The sequence below is a fragment of the Danio rerio genome, chromosome 1, assembly GCF_052040795.2.
Source record: "Danio rerio strain M-AB ecotype USA chromosome 1, GRCz13ab, whole genome shotgun sequence".
Lineage (NCBI taxonomy): Eukaryota > Metazoa > Chordata > Actinopteri > Cypriniformes > Danionidae > Danio > Danio rerio.
Window position 1 is genome coordinate 29,391,336 of NC_141021.1, and position 13,374 is coordinate 29,404,709.

At 34.2% G+C, this 13,374-nt stretch overlaps 1 protein-coding gene across 2 annotated transcripts in view; it reads left to right on the forward strand.

The window, feature by feature from the left end:
• Positions 1-8,327: 8,327 nt before the first annotated feature.
• Positions 8,328-13,374, forward strand: part of sugt1 (SGT1 homolog, MIS12 kinetochore complex assembly cochaperone) — a 42,168-nt gene continuing 37,121 nt past the window's right edge. The window contains 3 exon segments of one of the 2 annotated variants that reach the window (NM_001007361.1): positions 8,328-8,445; positions 8,572-8,620; positions 10,967-11,057. In NM_001007361.1, the coding sequence (NP_001007362.1) occupies positions 8,432-8,445; positions 8,572-8,620; positions 10,967-11,057 (154 nt within the window). In that variant the 5' untranslated portion in view covers positions 8,328-8,431. 2 annotated transcript variants of the gene reach the window in all.

Consider the following 13,374-nt stretch of genomic DNA (forward strand, 5'->3'; position numbering starts at 1 on the left):
TGTCTAACTAACTATCTTCATCTCCGGAGGGCATATTGCCCCCGAGAGACAGCCCAGCGGAACCCAAAAGTCACCACCTCGGAACTCACGTCTCTTTCCTGCACACAAGCATTTAAAGTGGACCACAGGTGAACCCACTCAGGAAAAGCAAATGGTCCTGAGATCTCAAAATTCCACAATACTTTAAAATCTATTCAGAATGTAACTGGAAGCCAGTGTAAAAACCTGAGGACAGGTGTGATGTTCCCTGATTTGCTGGTTGTGGTCAGAATCCTGGCAGTAGCGTTCTGGATGAGCTGCAACTTTCTGTCTTTTTGGGAAGACCGGTGAGGAGGCAGTTACAGTAATCCACCCTGCTGCTGATAAAAGCATAAACAAGTTTCTTTAAGTCTTCACTGGAAACAAAGCATCTAAATCTTGCAATGTTTTTGAGATGATAGTATGCTGATTTACTAACTGCTTTGACATGACTATTGAAACTCAGATCTGACTCTAGAGGCACACCAAGATTTTTGACCTTATTTTTTGTTGTTTGACCCTTTGTGCCAAGGTACGCATTTACCTTGAGAACCTCATCTCTGTTCCAAAATGCAGTCACTTCAGTGATTCACTTTAATTACTACCATGAGATCGTAGCGTGTATTCCAGCGTGTAGACTGGACATCTGTACCTGTGACTGCCTTCTCTGAGTGTGCTGCATTAATGCACGGGTAAGACCTGTCAGCGCACTCTATTGTGCAACTACATTGATATTCATTAATGTTAAAGTGTTCAGATGGCAGAGAGACGCCACGTTGTGTTATCAAAACAAGTGTGCAGTGTTGCTTTTATAATTTGCTGCACTGAAGGTTTTGTTTTCATTTTCTCTCTATAAGAGCCCAGCTGGACAGTGCACGCTCAACAACAATACGTGTCTAAGGAACATTGTTTACCCAAGAGCTTTTCTCATCTAGAAATGGTGAGATTCGATTTGGTTTTTGTCTCCTCTTAATAAAGACGCGGCCTAGTTGCTGTTGATTGTCCTAACTCTACAGATTTGGTAAGTGAGCGACCAGTGGTCTTTGTTTATTCAGATGGCAAAGTTAGTTTGTATCAAGCTAACTAATACTCAGAGTGTAAACATGTTAGCGCCACAATCAAACTTAGCGTCGTGTAGGATTTCGCCGCATTTTGTGACAGGAATAGCACACACAGCTTTCAGACGCTACCTACTGAATGCATCTAAGTTACCGAGAAATGCAGCGTTTTTTTTCTCTCATTCGCTGTGCGGTATCAAACATTCCATGAAAAATACACGCTTAGAGCAGTTCCTCAAATCAAATATCTGGTTTGTCACGAGGGGGATGAATGAATTCCCTGAATGAAAGAACCAAACTGCAGTTAAAGTCCACTATTTAATAATTTGTCAAATAATTCGATTACTGATGTCCATGTAAACACAGTCAGTCTTTCTCCCCTGTGTGTGTGTGTGTGTGTGTGTGTGTGTGTGTGTGTGTGTTTGTGTGTGTGTGTGTACTTGTTTTTGTGACATATCAGGACACAAATCTGTATAATGACATGGGTATGACACAGGTATTACAAAAAGAAGGTGAAATATGAGGACATTGGTGACGTCCTCATTTCTCAAAATGCTTATAAATTCTACAGAATGAGTTTAATCAGAAAGTAAAGCTGCACACAGTCTCCTGTGATGGCTGGGTTTAGGGGTGGGGTGGGGTGAGGGCAATATAATATACGGTTTGGACAGTATAAAATGAATGGAAACCTATGTAATGTCCCCACTTTTCACAAAAACAAACGTGTGTGTGTGTGCGTAAAAATCAGTGCATGCCCAAATTGACACTCCCATTTTTATGCAATTTTTTTACAGACCATCCCTCGTTTGCTCCTCCGAGCAGGGGCTTTGTAACAGAAAAGCAATACCTCCAATTTTATAAATAATAAATTTGGGAAAAATATTCCATATTGAATCAGGTTTTCTTTTTAGCCAATTTAGTTTTAATGTCTGATTAAATGAAGTGAAGTAGGTAACCACTAAACCTCAGTCACTAATCTTGAAAGCCTCTTTGCTTTTGATAATAGCACCAGACCAGTAAAAGAAAAGTCTCTAGCTAACCAAGAATTAAACTTTTTTTTTAATAATGTCTGTAAATGGTGTAACAGAAATTAGCTCATTTTATGAATATTAATAATCAACATTAACGGTTTATTCTTAATTATTAATATTCCGGCTTAAGCTTCAGTCAGCTTGGTCAAACAAACATATGATTGTATATAATCATGCTCGCGCGACTGAGCGGATTCCCAGATTATGAATATTAATTATCAACAATAATGAATTATTATTAATCATTAATATTCCGGATCAATTTATTGTTAATTTGACCAAACAAACACAAGCAAAGCCGCCGCTCTTCCGAGCGGACACGGTAATAATCTATTCATTTAGAAAAAGGGAATTTAATTGCTACTTCTTGCGAAGTATGTTAATCATTCAAAAGTTTTAAACAATAGCAAGGCAGGGGAATCTGTATTTCAGTGACATTTTCTCGTGAGGCAATCCATACAATTCATTTGATTATAATGGAATTTATTGACTAGTCAGACGTAACGAACAAACAAACGCACAAACATACATTAAACACAGAACAAAGGTAAAACACGTGGAGATATCGGGTCTATAGAACGTGTAACAACAAAGAGAAATAGTAAAGCTTGGAAATAGAGATTTCAGATAAAAGAGTGACAAAACTTTCAGTTCCACACGCACCATTAAGGACCACCAAGATTATAAAAAACACCTTTTTGATAAAAGGGGCACAGCTTAATCGCATAACTAAAAGTACCTGGACTTAATGTCTGGGGTCCCTCTCTTTATGCTTCCGTCCTGATGAAACTCCTTTTATGTCCTTCTTGATGCGTTGAGTTTGTAATACAGTTCTGAGGAACGCAATGGCAAACTTTAAATGAGTTTACTTTGCCGGAAAATAAAGAAAAGCGTGGCGGGAAAAAGTCCATGCGGTTTAGAAGAGTCGCGTGGCCCGAAGGCCACCTTTTTGTGAGTTCTTTGTTCAGACCTTCTCCGAGGATGTTTGGGGTAAAGTCTGGTTATACCAGCGGGTCATGTGACAACCCGTTCAGCATTCTGACCAATGGTTTCAGCGGAAAGTTTTAGCGCGAATCCTTCCTTTGTCTCGAGGCTGCTCGTATGCAAATTTGAGTGTCTGCCCAAAGCATGCGGACAGGCGTTTAATACAGGGAATTAAAGAATAAAGCAATGCTAGTTATGGTCTTGCTCTATGCATTATGTGTTGTAAAATGTCAGCAGAAACCCATCGGTACCAAACATGGGGGGGTTTAAAAGTACATCAACATGATTTTCACATCCTCATATTATTTATGCTTTAAAAAGGCCTAAAGGGAACATGCATACAGGTTATAAGAGAGGTTACACAGGTAAGAAAAGTCAGAAATTAGATACAAAGTTTACAAAACATAACACTTTAGTCTTGTGCTGGTTCAGGATTTTTTTTGAGTTCATTTTCTTTGTGTCGGGACAGCTTCGTGGGTGTGTGTGTGTGTGTGTGTGTGTGTGTGTGTGTATTTGGGCAGGAATGTCTTTGAAGTTCCAGACTTCTCTCTCTCCAGTCTCCCTAGATTACTTAAGCTGTCACGAAAATCCAGACTTCTTGGAGCCAGGAGTCGTAAAACCGTCCTGTCGACTAAACCCAAACCGTGATAAAATCAATAAGTAATTTTATCTGTGGACTGTACGCTACAATGGGTTAACATTAAGTTCTGTAGAAAATTTTTAGTTTAAATATTCTTTTTAATTTATTTTACATATTTCTTTTTATTTATGTTTTAAAGATATTATCTCACATTTTGAAATATTAAGATACAGATCAGATATTTAAGAGAAACTTTTAATGATTTTTAATGGTTTAGGTACCTTTGCATGTTCCTTTAAAACAGGGTGGTATCATCTACATATTGTGAGATTTTAATCTCCTTATCATGTGATGTAATGTAATGCCTTTAAATGCTTTGCTTTGTTTTGTATTACCATTAAACAAAAAATCTGAGTCACTAATAAAAAAGAAAGGGGGAAAGGGGGAAACAGGGAAACCGTCTTATTCTTTTATGTATCAAATATGTGGGTGTTGTTTCAGATGTAAGTTTAATACAGCTATTTCCTTTTACATACAAAGTTTTTTACTGCTTGATAAAATAGTTGTTAAAATTAAAAAAGATTTAATACACTAACAATAAAATTATGACTAACCGTGTCAAATGCTTTTTGGAAGTATAAAACATTACTAAAGCTGACCCCAAGCTTCTGACCGGTAGTGTAGGTGTCCGTGAGAATGAGTTGGCAGACAAATTGTCAAAACAAGCAGTACAGCAAGTCGGAAATCGAAAGGTATGGTTAAAACTAAAGTATTTTCAAAAAATCATATCGTCCCACCCCAGGCATAAAGCTTTTTTCTGTTTTATTCTTATTTGGACACCCATTATTCTCAACCCCGTAACGGACAAAGTTGAGTCGTTAATAATAGTATTTTAAAAAGCTTTTTGCATTCTGTGGTCTCTTAATTTTTCTAAAAAAATATATTTAAATTTAGATGTCTGACCCAAACCACACATTTACAATGTTAGACCTTAACATGGCGGTTGGTATTCAGCAAGATTTTTTTCTATATTCAATTGTTTTCCTTATTTTATTTTCCAAAAAATATTAATTTCATAAGATTGAGAATATAGTGATGGTGTTGAAGACCATAACAGGGTTGAGGGGACACTTTAATTTGAATTTGAATTTATTCACATTTATTTTAATAAAACATTTAGCAAAGGCATTAATCACGCTGAGATGAAATTAAACTTCATTAAACCAAACTACAGTCAAAATTGAAAAAAGTAAACTGCTGAAGGTTAGTGGACCATTAGTAACCTTTTAAAATGCTGATAAAGGCCTATGTTACGAAATATATTGCTGAACAGAACTTACAGTAAACTGGAGCAACAGGTAAATTATGTCTAAAACATTAATTGATTATTGATGACATGATTTGGTGGACTTGGTCCTCCATATGAAGCCCTCCCATTGTTCACTGGATATTATCCCTCCACATCTTTTCATTCAGGTATTGGAGGTGGTTGGATTAGACCTTCTATCAATAGTGAATTCTAGTTTGCTGAGTGGAGTCGGACCTTCTTGTTTTAAGCATGCTGTAGTACAACGCCTTTTAAAAAAACCCAATCTGGATTCATCAGATTTAAAAAACTATCGACCAATTTCAAAATTGTCTTTTCAGTCTAAAATCTTAGAGAGAGTTGTCTTTCAACAGCTTTCTAGTCACTTAATTGGAAATGACATTCTTGACAAATTTTAATCTGGTTTTAGGACACGGCATAGCACTGAGACAGCTCTCCTAAAAGTGTCTAATGATATTTTTCTGACGTTGATTCTGGAAAATGCGCACTTCTAATTTTACTAGACCTGACTGCGGCATTTGACACAATACATGACAATATCTTGATTGAGCGTTTAAGATTGTGGGCTGGGATTCAAGTAAATGTTTTAAATTGGTTTAGTTCTTATCTTTCAGGGAGGACCTTTTCTATTGAATTGGGTAACTTTTCTTCCTCATCTGCACATTTGGAGTGTGGTGTCCCCCAAGGTTCAATTTTGGGCCCAGCTCTTTTCTCTATCTACATGCTTCCCTTGGCGGCAATTTGCAAGAAGCATAATGTAAGCTACCACCTCTATGCTGATGATACTCAGCTTTACTTGCCTATAAAAATAAGAGAAAATTCAGTTTTACAGTCCTTTTTCACCTGTTTTAACGAGATTAAGGAATGGCTGGCTGGTAATTTCTTACACTTGAATGAATCAAAAACTGAAGTAGTAGTGTTTGGTCCTCCGAGTGTCTGTGAATCTACAATTAATAAATTAGGTTTGATCAAGCCTAAGATCCACAGTCACGTAAAAAATCTTGGAGTTACTTTTGACACTGAGTTAAAATTTGACAAGCAAATAAACTCAGTCGTCAAAAGTGGTTTCTATCAATTAAGGAACATTGCCAAATTGAAGCATTTTCTTTCTTTTAAAGAGCTGGAAACTAATTAATTTTCATTAATGTTTTATTATGTCAAGACTGGACTACTGTAACTCTTTGTATTCTGGAGTTTCACAGGCATCAATAGCACGCCTGCAGCTGGTTCAAAATGCAGCTGCTAGGCTTTTAACTGGGACAAAAAAAAAATTCTAGTATCTCACCAGTTTTATTGTCTCTTCACTGGCTCCCAGTCCAATTTAGAATTCAATATAAGTTATTGCTACTAGTTTTTAAAAGTTTGAATGGTCTGGCACCGACTTAGATTTCTGAGCTTCTTCACTGGCACACTTCATTGAGGCCAATCAGGTCTGAAAACACATTTCAGCTAGTTGTCCCCAAAACGCGGTTGAAATCAAGAGGTGACAGGGCTTTTTCTGCTGCAGCCCCCCGACTGTGGAATGGTCTGCCTTTACAGATCCGGTCATGTTCTTCATTTGGTGCTTTTAAGTCTCATCTAAAAAATCACCTTCTGTCTCTTGCCTTTGATTGTAATTAATTAATTTTAATCTGTTTTATATATTTTACACAATTTTTGTATATAGGTATAGATTTTGTATGCTGGTCGTTTTGTAAAGCACTTTGGTCAACATCTGTTGTTTTTAAATGTGCTCTATAAATAAAGCAAACAAACAAACAAACAATTCTTGGAACATAAAAAACTGCAGCAGAAAAAGTTCATCTTAATGAAATTGTTAAAGAAAATTCTTAATAATGATAAAAAAAAAAATAAAAAAAAAATAAAATGATATGCCAGATGGGATGATCTGTGGTCTGAGTTTTTCAGAAACTGCTGATCTACTGGGATTTTTATGCACAATCTCTAGGGGAGAAAATATCCAGTGAGCGGCAGTTCTGTGGGCGCAAATGCATTGTCGATGCAGAGGTCAGAGGAGAATGGCCAGACTGGTTTTAGCTGATAGAAAGGCACCAGTAACTCTAATAACCACTCGTTACACCAAGGTTATTCCACTCGTTACACTCGAGGTCTGCAGAAGAGCATCTCTGAACACACAAACACGTCCAACCTTGAGGCGGAAGGGCTACAGCAGCAGAAGACCACCAGGGAATTCAACTAGGGATTCCTAAACCTTTTGATAGCTTAACCCTCTTTATCTCATTAAATTGCGTCAAAGTGTAAGTGAAAAACAATGTGACAAATATTGTGAAAAAAAAAAGTTATAGTAAGTATATATTTACTGAAATGTTTTTTTAATTAAAGTTAAAAGTTTTTTAAAGCAAAATGACCTCTGCTCCTCGTGTGGTTTAAAAGAGAAGGCCCACATGGCAGCAATTAAACAAGAACATGTTATATTGTTTGGAAAAAAAAAATAAATAAATAAATTAATCATATTCCATCTTAGTTTTACGGGGTTTAATTGTTAAGCTTCTACCCTTTCTAACTATAATAAATATCAAAAAACGTAAATAAATGAACATATATCTTGCTTTCTTCTGCATTTGCTGTTAAAGAGAGCTGAATGATGTCACTTTCTGTCTGTGATGTCATTTAAGAGTGGAGTCTAAAATGCTATAGGTGAAGAATTGCTAGCGTGACTTATATTGAGGGACATAACTTTGTAGGCTTTTTTGTAATAGAAAAAAATCTTTAATAAAAAAATATCTATCACCAGAAAAGAACACAAATAAATAGTTGTAATACAATATATATATATATATATATATATATATATATATATATATATATATATATATATATATATATATATATATATATATATATATATAGACACTTTGTGCATTTTATTAACTTTTTTCTACATGCAATTTCAAGGAAGTGCCTCGGGGACATGATTACAGAAATATGTATTTTTTAGATAAAAATGCTTTTAATATATATATATATATATATATATATATATATATATATATATATATATATATATATATATATATATATATATATATATATATATGTTTAATTAATTAATTTATTTTTTTTATTCATTATAATGTACAAAATAAATCAATGAAAATTGCTTTTAAAATGTCATTTTAGCCAACAATCACTTGAAAAAATATGGGGGACTGAAATATTACCGAATGCCAGGAATGACCTATTTATTTAATTTTTTTATTTATTTTTTGTTAACTCCTAATCCACACTCCAATCCAAATGGTGGCGGTAATGCTCCAAAAATCTGGTTGCCAACCACTATAAAATCAGAAGAAGAAGAGCAAGGAAGTAGTGTGGGATTGACAGGCCCAATTATTTACTTCCTTTAACGCCGCTGTTCCCTCTCGAACTTTCTGCGGTTTCAGACGAAGTACGAAGTACGAAGAGTGGACCCATGGCAACTTGCGGGTACGAAATTTTGTCAGTTGTATGTATGTATATATGTAGGCCTATGTATGCTTGCATGTATCTATGTAGGTGTGTGTGTATAAAATGTATGTGCCATACGTTATTATATGTGATTATTTTTTGTAGGCGTTACTCTGACAGTTTCATAGATGAGGATCCTAGGAGGGCCCTTGAGGTATGCTTTTTATTTAAATGTATATAATTCTGTTTGCCTAACGTTAACGTTTCGTGTTTTTATTGAACTTCAGTTATGCTTACTTTATATGACTCTTAGTAATAATTTACTAAGAGCTGATGTAACGTTACTGCTGAATAATACAAATACTCAAAATTACAAAAAAATGAGTAGCTTTTCAATGTAATTGTACTTTACTAGTTTAATTATACATAGTTTATTATTATTATTATTATTATTATTATTATTTCCCCTCCTTTAACAACACAATATAATTGTGACACATAACATTCAAAAGTATGGACAGCATGGGAAATTAAATCAAATCAAATCAAGAAACATAGTTTTGGATAAATATAAAGAAAAAAAAACAGCTATAAACTGCCCTAAAAAATATGGACTTATTTTTATATGCGCAAATACACAATCTACAGATGTTGAAGTTTAGTGCTCAAAAATCTTTAAAGGATCATTCATGTCATCATTTAACCACTGAACGTTTTACACTGAACGTTTAACACTGAGCATTTAACCACTTTTTCATTTAACCACCCTTAATGTCTGGGCTATCTTTTTTGCACATCTGATGTCGTAGGTAGGGTTGGTATCCATGCTGTTGTACTTTATGTAATAGTAATAGCCTTAAAATGGTAAATGGGATTTCTTCTTTCGGTATTGGGTATGTAGTGTTGCAGTACATCTGTGGAATGCAATTTCATATCAAAGTCTAAAGTTTTACAAAGTAAATACGTATACTAATTTTGACAGTGCTTTTGTAGGCTGTGACTGGCAACAACCCTTCTCTGCACAGATTGTTGTAAATCCTCAACTCCAGTGGTCAGAAAACTCTTGCGGACTCACAGAACTCTATGATTTAGAGATGAACCAATTGCAATTTTTTGGCCGATACCATTTCTTTTTTTTTTTTTGCAGATTCTGTTTTTCTTTTCACAAACTATATTTATAATAAATAAATAAAAATAATACTAATAATAAGTCAACATCAGTTTCCCACAAACTGCATTATCAACACTAACAAAACATAATTTTTTCCAATGTCTAAAATGTTAGCTCTTTTTCATTTCACAAAATTCTAAATATAATTAATTAAATGAAAAAAATATATTTGTATAGTTTTACTTTTTTTATTATTGTTTTACAAATATTCATTTTTTTATTTGTTTTGTCTTATTCTGGTATAACATTTGCTGACAGCTTTGAGTCTGATGTTTGCTCTCTCTCTAAACACGCAATGTTACTGATGTCTAGCAGAATATTTCCTTGTGTAGCAGCTGTTAAAAATAGCTTAAAAGAAAAACGTTTAAAATTACTTATGACATTGTGAGCAGTTTGCCAGATTACCAGTATGGGGCGTAGTGCATCACAAGTAATGAGTAAAGTAATGCATTACTTAAAAACCAAAAGTAATAATATTTGTGTACTTTTATTTACGTTTGATGTCGTTTACATTTTAGTTTACAGGAGTAACAGTGTTTCGTTGATTACTCTTAGCAAATCAGCATCTCTGGTTGTATTTAAAGGTCCTATAAGGTGCTTTAAAATGCAAATATTCCTCACTGCTGCCTGTTGCGTAGTGTCATGCATGCACTGTCACGCATATTGAAGCACACATTCAGACGTGATGTGTTTAAGCTGTTCGTACTTTATTTATATCCATTACTTTAGTCTGTAAGCATATTCTCTGATTTACACTCTGGAGCTGAAGTTGGTGGTAATGCACCAAAATGCTTAATGCTAACCGCTGTAAAAATCCCCAGCCAGGTTGGAGGATATTTCTAGCGGGGATACTTTTCACTCATACTTCATTTTTGTTCATAATTATTTGACTACTAGTTCTAATTGCACTCAGTGTTTTGGCAGGTAATGGCAACTTTTAAATTTGAATGTGATTTCCACTAATCTTTCCACCACTGTTTGGATAGGTATGTCCTGGACTTCAATGAGGGGATGCCTAATCTAATAAATATGAATTTTTTTATTGAAAATTAATTCATTTAACATTTTTTTCAGGGTATAATAAATGATCTTGGCATTTTAGGGACAGCCAAGACACAATAGGTGCCCTTCAAACTAAACCTATCAGAATTTAGTCAAGCAAATATGGAATAGATTTAGTAGATTTGACTTGCAATGTCTGTTTAGATGTGTTTTAAGGTGAGAGATAAGTGTCCCTTTACAACTTTGCATATCTGCGATTCATCATTCACCACACCGCTATTGTGGCAATGCTATTATTCAGACTTTTGAGAAATAAACATAACGTCTACCTTGTAGTTTGTCTTAATACTCTCTCATGAGGAATAATGTGTCTTTCTCTTATTGTAGGAACTAAATGAAGCATTGGGAGAGAAAGCAGATAATGCTGAATGGCTCTGCCAGCGAGCTTATGCCTATATTCTGTTGAAAGAGTACACCAGTAAGGACTTCTTTTCTTTTTTATATATATATTAATATTTACATGTATTTATTATTTATTTCTTAACTAGGTATATTATTTATTATTAATATTTCATATTGTCATTCTTTGAAGAATTTAAGAGATCATATGAGGACTGGGAATTAATAATTTTAAAGTAAAGCAGTTCGGTAAGAACAACAGAAATCAGTGTTCTGCTGCACAGTACAAGCAAAGAAGGAAAAATATGATTTTGTAAAGTATCCACATACTAACTTCTGTAAAAAAAAAAACAACAACAACAGCATACAGTCTTTTTAGACATGTTTTGTAAAATGTTCCATGATAAAGGATACAAATCAATGTTCTGTCTGCTAACATTTATATATATATATATATATATATATATATATATATATATATATATATATATATATATATATATATATATATATATATATATATAACGAGCAAGAAAAACATCAATCTGTAAACATTTTTATTTTGTACATTTTATTTTGTACATTTGTATTTTAAATAAGGAAAATAAACATGCGTTACGGATGTGACAAAAAAACATTGCGAGTTTACAGTATACAACATACTTTGTAGAAATTCTGTGAATTAAACTGCACAACCCAAAGGAAATAAAAGCTAATCAAAAGGATAAGTGTTGGCTCACTATAGAACAAATATATATCATATATATAGAACATATATATATCATGGTTCAACGCTAAGAATTTTTTTCCACTGGCCCCACCAAAAAAAAAAAAAAAAAAAAAAGTTCATAGCTTTTCGACTTAGGGCTGCTCGATTATGGGAAAATTCATAATCACGATTATTTTGGTCATAATTGTATTCACGTTTATTCAAAACGATTATCAGTTGAAGTCAAAATGATTTGTCCTTCTGTGAATTTATTTTTAAATACAAATATTCCCCATATGATGTTTAACAGAGCAATTTTTTTACAGTATTTCCTATAATATTTTTTTCTTCTGAAGAAAGGCTTATTTGTTTTATTTCAGCTAGAAAAAAATAAGGTTTAAATATTTTGAAAACTATTTTAATAGCTCAATATTATTATCTGCCTTAAGCAATATATTTTTGATTTTCTGCAAAAGAAACTACTGTTACATAATGACTTGCCTATTTACTCTAATTAAGCCTTTAAATGTCACTTTAAGCTGAATACTAGTATCTTGAAAAATATCTAGTTAAATATAATGTGCTGTCATCATAGCAAAGATAAAAGAAATCAGTTTAGAAATGAATTAGAAATGAGTGATAAAATCTGTTATGTTTAACCTGTGTTTTAAGCATCTTCACTGTAAGGAAAAAAATGAAACTTAAAAGTCAGAGCAAAAGCAGTGAGTGGATTTCATCCTTTTGTGGTTTGATTAATAATAAAAACAGCTACAGGAATATCGCACGCAGTCACTTTAAGAATAGTGCGGCTCTTATATGGTTTCTCTTTCACGTGTCTTTTGATTCTCAAATAGTATGTTTATTACACAAATCAGGATTAATATGAATGATCACTAAACACCGCGCTCTGGCGCAAATGTGCATGTATTTGACCATTAAAGCGCTCTCATTAAGATGCCGTTAGATGTGTGTGTGCTCTGCTGTCCGTGTGTATGTGTGTGTCCACACACACATACACACTACCTGTCCGAGGCTAAGCACACAGACAGACAGTCGCAGCCAAATTTTTGTGACAAGGCAACACTGGCCGGTATCAGGCGGTCCTTATTATCGAACCCTGTATATGTATGTATGTGTGTATTTATATATATATATATGTATGTGTGTGTGTGTGTGTGTGTATGCGTGCGTGCGTGTATGTGTGTGTGTGTGTATTAGGGGTGTCACGATTTCGATTTTTAATCGAAATAGATCGAAATTTATGCTCAATTTCGATTTTCGAATCAAAAAATAGAATCGACGATGCTGCCACGCCCCCATGTCACAACAGCTTGGCTTGCCAAGAGGGAAAAAACAGGCTTGTTGAAGTGCTTGTTAAACTGCAGAAGCAGGAGACCCGTCGACAGAACTTAAACCCTCTCCTCTTTCAATGAAGTCGCCGGTGTGTAAGCATTTTGGATTTTCAGTGAGTTATGTTGACAACGTTCGTGTTGTCGACAAAAAAAACACAGTTTTGCAAGCTCTGCTATGTAGGTATTACGTACGGTTTTCGTACGTATTACGTACGGCCCTAATTTGACTCTCTATCTTTCAGTGTTTGCGTGTGCAGATTCCGAAACAAACGTCTATGTGTGAAAGCACCCTAAGATTGTATTTGCATGCAATTGACAGACAGTCGCAGCCAAAT